The sequence below is a fragment of the Atta colombica genome, unplaced genomic scaffold, assembly GCF_001594045.1.
Source record: "Atta colombica isolate Treedump-2 unplaced genomic scaffold, Acol1.0 scaffold178, whole genome shotgun sequence".
NCBI lineage: Eukaryota > Metazoa > Arthropoda > Insecta > Hymenoptera > Formicidae > Atta > Atta colombica.
Genome location: NW_017259269.1, coordinates 23,121 through 31,952, shown reverse-complemented (window position 1 = coordinate 31,952; position 8,832 = coordinate 23,121). Strand labels below are relative to the sequence as shown.

The 8,832-nt window shown below is 30.6% G+C and overlaps 1 protein-coding gene across 6 annotated transcripts in view; it reads left to right on the top strand.

Annotated features, from left to right (window-relative positions):
* Positions 1-8,832, top strand: part of LOC108686381 (synaptotagmin-1-like) — a 63,573-nt gene that overhangs the window by 50,147 nt on the left and 4,594 nt on the right. For 5 of the 6 annotated variants that reach the window (XM_018191658.1, XM_018191654.1, XM_018191655.1 and 2 more), the window contains one exon: positions 5,678-5,850. In XM_018191658.1, the coding sequence (XP_018047147.1) occupies positions 5,678-5,850 (173 nt within the window). Of the gene's footprint in view, positions 1-5,677; positions 5,851-7,528; positions 7,606-8,832 lie in introns of those variants that run through there. The other variant, XM_018191661.1, reaches the window with a different exon arrangement.

Below are 8,832 nucleotides of genomic sequence, written 5' to 3'. Positions count from 1 at the left end.
TTATATATATATATATATATACAATTTTTTGCATTACATTAATGGAACAATATACATTAATGAAAGCAGGGACCTGGATCGAACCGAAATGGGAATCGAAAACTGTTTTGGACCCCTTTTTTTTTAGTGAACCGAAATCGAAATCGTACCCAAATTTTTTAAAGTTTATAATATCAAAACTGTAATCGAATTGATAAAATTTTATGATTTTTTGGTTCTTTTTTTAATTCTTAATTTTTAATTTTTATCCTTGTTCTTAATTTTTGTTCTGCCCATTCCTTTGTTCTAATTACTAATTATTACTAATTATTACCATCGCCAGCTCTCTTAATAATCAGAATATAAATCTCCAACACCTCATATGATATAAGAAATCTGGCAGCATCGCGAGATATATTTAATGTAAATTCTTTTTAAGATACTAGCATTTCTTTTATTTAGATCTTCCTCACCAACATGTTGCAAGAATTTATTCTATTCATGAAATTTAAGAATACATATGTAGACCTTACATAATAAGTGAGATCTATCCATAAGAATCAAATAAGTTGTAAAAAAGAACTGAAAGAAATATGCTTAAAATAACGTAATTTTTTACGTAATTTTTATTCAGAGTCACGTGATCAATTAACGCTTCTCTTCAACTAGGCTCTCTAAATGAACACGCGCTCTCTCTCTCTCTCTCTCTCTCTCTCTCTCTCTCTCTCTCTCTCTCTCCCTCTCCCTCTCCCTCTCCCTCTCCCCCTCTCCCTCCCTTCCTCCCTCCCTCTTTCTCTCTTTCTTCTCCTTTTTAATAGAATAAATTTAAAGAATAAATAAAATAAAGCGATTAAAAAAATCGAAAAAAACTATAACGATTTTTACGATTTCGGTTTTCTTTACTCGTAAAAAAAAATCGAAATTGAAACCGAGACATCTATTTAATACTTTATTAAATTGGAACCAGAACTGAATTGAAAATATCTTTCGGTCCGGGTTCCTGAATGAAAGATATAGTACTATTTTCTTGCCTTTTAAATGTAAATTAGTTTTAAAGTTGTTTTGAAAACAAGAGATGGAACTCAAAAATCAAAAACATACTGATTTAAAAGCTCATCTCCTAATCCAAAAGATCTCCTAATTTTGCGCCTACGAGCGATTTCTGGTTGTTAATTTTAAGTGTGAACGTCCACTTGGTTTCCTATCTTTAAAGGGGTCTCCTACTTTAAGAGATCGAAAAAGAAATGATTTTTCATAATTTTTTTTTCAAAAGAAAGACTAATATTTATTGTTTTTAAAACTTTTTGCACATTTTAACTATTGTAGAATACGTAAAAATTTTTATGTGAGAAAAAGTATTATAATAAAAATATAAACATTTACTTTGGCGCTTTGCCATGATGTTATGATTTTGTATACATTTTAGCGACTGTCAGAAATAAAAAATTAAGAAATATTTTTAATTTTTATAGAATTTTATCCTAAATGAACCTAAAAAATTAAAAAAAAATATATATATATTTTTTATATATATATATATATATGTGCGTCACCAAAATCCGGACAAATCGAACAATTTTTTTGAACAAAATTTTTAATGAAAAATTAAATATTACAAAAAATCCTTTTACATGGCATTTGAGAGATCCTTATAGAATACAGTTATTCGATATATCTCCCATTATCTTGAATGATGGCCTTAGTCTGAAGGTCTAATGTAGCGCTATCCATGCCGACGAATGCTACCTCAATAACGGTCCTTAATGATGTCACATTGGGATGCCGAGACTTGTTTGTGATCCTTTCAACTATGCTCCGTACGTATTATAGTGGTCCAAGGGATTTAAATCTGGGCTGTTGGGAGGCCAGAATTCCTTGGACTAAAACATATTGATTGTCTAAGAACTAATTTTGAATTCATGACTCGTATGAGCCGGTGCACTATTACTAAAAAACATATGGCCTTCCGGACATCATAGTTTTCATTCATGGCTTCACTACATCCATCAGAACGCGCAATGATTGCCCTGGGTCATCCGAAATCAGCTCTTTCAATGACTGCGAGGGTCCTCGCGATGCGTTCTTTTGAGTGATTCTTCCTCGCTGGCATTCTGAACATTCTGAAATCTTTGTTGGACTGTTCTAAAGCCGTATATTTTGTCACAACGTCATAAACGGTTGCTCTCGGGTATCCAAACAACTGAATTATTTCCTGAGTGCCCAGCGCGAAGGTCTTCGATGATCGTGGCTCTTCGATTATATTCCGCACTTGGTTTTAACATCGTGGCCATTTTGAATACGACTGTTTACTAGAAGCATCAGGCTTTCTCGAACGTTAACAACTTCTGGCAGAGGCACAGTATAACGGAAAATTTAAATTGAAATTTGTCCAGATTTTGATGATATATATATATATATATGAAAATGATTCCCTGATAACAAAATGTTAGCAATTCGCGCAAATTGACAGCAAACTCGATCGGATTTTGATTATAAAATCATAGCTGTGTCTGCATTTGGTTGTGGATTTGTCGACAAAGCTTGTTGACATATTTTGCTAGCAGACTGATAAAAACAGCGTCTACTTAAGAGCTGCGTTCGGCAATGCAAATCTGAGGCGTCGGAGTATTCCTTTTTTACAGTGACATATGCTATAATATAAAAGCACTCCGACGCCTCAGATTTGCATTATCGAACACAGCTATGGTATAAAAACAAAGATATGCGCACCCGCATGCTATACGCAACTAATTAAAATTGTCAAAGTGTGACATCATAGATAAGCGATAAATTTAAAACTACTGTTTTCAAGCAGCAGTTTCCTTATGTTAGCAGCATGTTCGTCAGATATATCATTTTGATTTCAAATTTACTGGAAAAATATGTTTTAAAATAATATTTTGTAAACTAATATTTGTAAACTAATAAATATTTTGTAAACTAATAAATATTTTGTAAACTAATAAATATCCTGTAACTTAATTAATAAATATCCTGTACTTTTCTTTTGACAGCAATATATTATGAAGCATGGTGCATCGAAGTGTTGGGAACGTATCATAGCTGAACATGAACAAAATTATATATAATTTACATTTATATATTTATAAGAAATAGAAAATCTTATCTTTTTTTAATGTTTTGTTTTCCGCATGCTGCAACCCAACTTAGCTGCGATCGTAAAATCTTTCGGAAACGAAAAATATTTTACGCTTAAATTTATGTCAATATAAGGGCTATGAGCCAAAGGAAAAACGATGTGAAGAAAATAAACACTGTTTGTAGCTTTATTTTTATTTAATACATTATTTTATTTTCTTCACATCGTTTTTCTTTTGGCTCGCCTTTTTGGTCCTTATATTGACATAATTTTATTTATATTATTAGAGCTATTCTTTATTTTATATTTTATATTTTATGCTTCCAGCATAAGCAATTTTGTTTTCCGAAAATAATAATTGCCGAACCTTTCACGGAATAAGACAGGCATTGTCGAGTGAGGCGCCATGCTACGAATTCTCACGGCGCGGTTTCACCTCTCATTGGCTTAGATATTTCTTTTTTTAATTCGAAAACTACAGCAAATATCTCAAAATGATATAAGATTTTTTTGTTCTTCTTGACCTATTCTATGGCCTATATACGACTCCTATCCTATTTTTGAGATATCCGTATATTTATATATGCATACTGATGTGAAAGCTATACTAGAAACAATTAATATAGTTTTATTATTCAAATATTATTGATTAGTTTCACATTTCAAAAATATACATGAGAAAAAAAAATTATAAAATAATAGTCAAAAAATATTTGAAGATTCAGAAAACACTTCGAAAAAGTTTGGGCTAGGAGATTTACCTATTCAATTTACATACGCCAATTCTTATACGACTCCTGGGCAATTTCTTGTTATAAAAAGCAAGTCCAAGTTCTTGTGGCGATGCCGTATATGAAAATGACAAATTTTGCTCGATTTTTGCTGTCAATTTGCTGTCAAGTTATGTCAGCAGGCTCTGTACGATTTTTGCTTGCAATCTGCTGTCAGGCTATGCAGCAGACTTTCTATTTGGTTTTTATCATCAATTTACTGGCATAGCATGTTAGCAGGCTTTGTCATATTTTTGACAGCAGTTTGCTGACAATATCTGCTAGTACAAACTTTATGTACAATTTGTTGCCTTTCTGCAATCAAAAATTGATAACAGACTCAAAATCTGTCTCCCTTTGCTATAAGAGCTGTGTGCGATTTTGAAAAAAGTTACGATTTTAATTTATAGGTAGCAGCCATTTCTTTATGCAAAAAAAAATTGTTAATGTTGACTTTTATTTAATTTTTTAAGTTCATCGAGGATGGTTGACTGTTAACTAACTAACAAGTCTATAAAAAGCCTATAAAAAGTCGATTAGTCAAATATTTTTTTCTGAATGTGTAAACAAAATTGAAGAAAAATAGATTTCGAAAAAAATGCGTTCAAAGTTTTCGGTTCAGTTCTTGAGTGCTCTTATAGTGCTCGAAGACTAATCTGTTATTCTAGAAGCATACAATAATCCTTTAGCTTCCTCATGAAATTCATTTTGAGCAATTTGAGCAATTGTATGAAGTACTCTTTTTTCATGCTATTAATAAAGGAATTGATCTCATCGATTTTAATAAATCTTCGGATATGTTATAAAGCATGAAAAAATATCCAGGCAGCAAGTAAACTTTGTCATTTTGACATCAAAATGTCATTATAAGTTTTAACATCAAAATGACAATAAATGATGTTAGCTTGTAACTTGGGTATTACGACCCATATCTTTTTGTTTGTGTTCAAAGTTTAGGGAGTGAAACATCTCCTAAAAAAAAAAATCAGTTTTTTTTCTTTTGAAATATCATTGAAACTATAAGAGATAGAAAAAATTTTCAATGAAAATTGAATGGCAAAAGTATTTTAAAACTATAATAAAAGAATTTTTTAATTATTTATTATACCTATGTCCATATATAGAAGCACTGAATTTATATCAAAGAATTTCGAATTTCGCTCTAAAATTTTAGGAATATATTCTTCTCTGAAAAGTTGTACTATTGATTTATGAAAAAAAAAATCGATTTTTTTTTATCCTATAAAGCAGGATCCCTTTAAATCAAAATTCCTGCTGACGAGCTCCAAATCTTTTTCTTGTGGAATTTGAAAATAATTCATAAATAACTCTAATTCTGAGCTATGCATTTTTTTATTTCCGCATGATGGAGAGGCCACCTGGACAGAGGTCATTCTTTATGTTAATAAAGAAGATTGTAAACAAAACAATCATTTTTTTAATCGTTCAAAAAATAAAAAGTTGTATTAAAACTTTTATTCCGTATATCTTCTCTTAGCTATCAGAAATACAGATCGAAAATAGTAATTGAAAAAAGAGAACCAAGAAAACGCATTGAAGAATCAGCATTTATACATAGAAAAGAAATGCGCTATTCTTACTGTCTCTAAAGCTGGCGGTACACGATTCTTTTTTTCTGTTAGATTGCTAGCTGGATTTGCGTACTTGTTACTGTATAGGCTACGATGCCAATCAATACGATAACAAATACGCAATCTAGCAGAAAAAAAAGCATCGTGTGCCGCCGGCTTTATATTTAGAACTTTAAATTTATAATCAGTTTAATTTGCTCAACAAAAATGTTTTTAAATAATCATATCTATTACAGATCCATACGTTAAAGTATTAATGTTAAACGGAAAGACGGGTAAAAAAATGAAGAAAAAGAAGACCAAATATTTGTGTACGATTGCACAACCAGAATTTAATGAGACATTGACGTTTAACTTACCAGTTACACAACTCGATACTGTCCAATTTTTAGTGGTGCTTTGTGGCAAGGTAAATTGGAAAACAGATTTTTTTGAAAAATAAATACAATAACTTTGTAATATGAAAATCAATACACTCAACAGCAAAATTAAGGTATCACCTATTTATATTTTGTCCCTAAAACAAAAAATAAATTTTAAGAAACTATAACTTCATAAAATCATACTGAATGACACGGAAATATTGTTCATAATATATACTAAAAATTCGAAAAAATTAATGAGACTATTATCTAAATTATTAATTTGAAATGTAGAGATTTCAAACTTCAAATTGTTTTGAATCTCATTACGACTTTTTACGAAGTTATCTTGTCTTCAAGTCTATTGTCTCTGGGACCAGAATAGGAGTAGAATAATGCTTTAATTTTTTGTTATCGAATGTATGTATATTTAAGGATACATTAAAAATTAAGACTCAATATAATTCTTGTTATTTCTATATTATTATCTGGATATTTGTGCATTTGTTATCCAACTTTATGAATATTACTTGAGTATCCAGATAACATCCGACAAAATCATTTATCCAGACATTCGGATATTTGAAATATCCAGTAACGCACAACGGATATCCAATTAATATCCGAGATACTCGGGTAATCCTTGGAAATTGACAACTTTATTAGATGTAATCTGTAAACAGATCATAAAACTTTTAATAAATTTTAAGTACTTCAGAAATGATATTTAAATATTTACAGGGTGTCTTATAAGTTTTTGTCAAGAGCTTTTGTGTAGATAGAGCGAACTAAACTGTCGAAAAGTCGATCTAACATTCTGGAATTTTCGCAACAGTTCACGAGATATTAATTACTGAAAATCGCTGAATATTTTTAATAATTTTTAATAATTTTTTTACTCAAATATTATCAACTTTACAGACAAATAGCGAGAGACAAAAATTATTTATTCTCTTCTCAAGTTCTAAAGTTCTGAGAATTTTTTCAGAATTTTTTAATGCCGCATTTTCTCATGTTGGTAAGAATAAGAACAAGCAGTACTAAAAAAAATTCTGAAAAAATTCTTAGAGTTCTGAGAAGAAAATTAATGATTTTTGTCTCTACAATGTTTCAAGTTGATAACTTTGGGTAAGAAATTATTAAAGATCAATATTCAGCAATTTTTATAATTAATATCTTGTATTAATTATTGCGAAAATTGCAAAATTATAGAGAGCTTTTCTACTCAGTTTAGTCCGTTCTATCTATACAAAGGAGCTTGGGAAAAATTTAGGAGACACTCTATATATGTTTAATTGATACTTAACAATATTTAAGTATCAAATATATATTTAAATATCATTTTTATAGTACTATAAATAGCTGACCTTTTTAATAATATTTCAAAAAGATTGCAAATTCTTTTTGTAACATTTCATCAACCTTTCAACAAGGCTTCATATGAAGAATTGCGGATATTACTATTTCAGAGCTGTCTCAGAAATATTGCAGACATATTTCGCAACCTTTATAAAATGTTTCACTTTTCATTCAATTAAAATATTTCTGAGAAAATATTTCTAAAAAAAACTTTCGGTGCTGTATAATTGAAAGATCCTGATAATGCTCTTTAATTCACATATTTATCATAATATAATTATATATCATATTATATCGATTGAGATATAAAATCGATATATAAAAAAAACTAGAAATGATTAGGCTCTACATTTTTTATTATATTAGGACGTTTTATTATGAGAATGAGCAAAAGAGAAAAGAGACGAGGAAAGAAAGAAGAAAAGGAGAAAGAGAAAAAAAAGGAGAGAAAGAAAAGAGAAAGAGAGATAGGGAGAGAATTACTTCTAAAGAAAAATAAACGAAACATTACCAAGCCTCTTCTTTGGCGTGAGTCTAGATTATTTTTAATTTTACTAAAATTGAACATACTCGCGAAATAAATACTTTGAGATTTATTCAGTACTTAGTCTTCGTTACTTAGTCTTCAGTACAAGTCTTCGTTTCTCTCTTAAATAGTAAGAAAATCCATATAACTAGTCTATTTAGATATAATATAGCCAACATATTAATGTTGACTATTTAAAAAAAAAAGAAATATTATTTTTGAAATAATTACACAAATTCGATTTATTCCTGATATTATTGATTCGGTTCTCGTATACTTCTCATTGTCAGTTTCCATTCTTCTTCTATTTGTATCTCCATTTATTTCTATTTCTCATCATTTCTTATAATTCAATAGAATTATATATTAACTATATAACAATTAATTTAACACTTTGATGGTCGCACCTTTCAGAAAAAAGTTTGCCATGACATATTAGGTGTACAACTTTGCTTCCGCCGTTTTTTTTCCGAAATTCAAGGCTTTATTGTAAAAAACTGGTTATATTTATGACTGGTTATATTCAATATAACTGGTTATATTCAAAGTATTGTCCATCGCTGGCCACTACTTTCTCCCATCTTTCGGGTAGCGTACGAATCCCGCGTCGAAAAAACTGGTCATCTTTTGAGGCTATCCACGAATCGATCCAATTTTTTACTTCTTCTATAAGACCGGAAGTGCGGGTCAGCCAGGCCGTGTGCCATTGATCGAAACAAGTGATAGTCAGAGGGAGCAACGTCTGGAGAATACGGCGGGTGAGGTAGGACTTCCCATTTCAATGTTTCCAAGTATGTCTTGACCACTTTCGCAACATGGGATCGAGCATTGTCATGCTGCAAAAATCACTTTATCGTATCTCTCGTTGTATTGCGGCCGTTTGTCTTTCAATGCTCAGCTCAAACACATCAATTGCGTTCGATACCGATCGCCTGTGATTGTTTCAGTCGGTTTTAACAGTTCATAATGCACTACGCCGAGCTGGTCCCACCAAATACAGAGCATGACCTTGGACCTCAAAATCACCGTTCTTGAAACCACTCACGACACGTTCTTTCACTAATAGCGGCCTCACCATAAGTATTTGAGAGCATTCGATGAGCCTAAGCCGCAGATTTCTTCATATTGAAGCAAAAAATTAAAA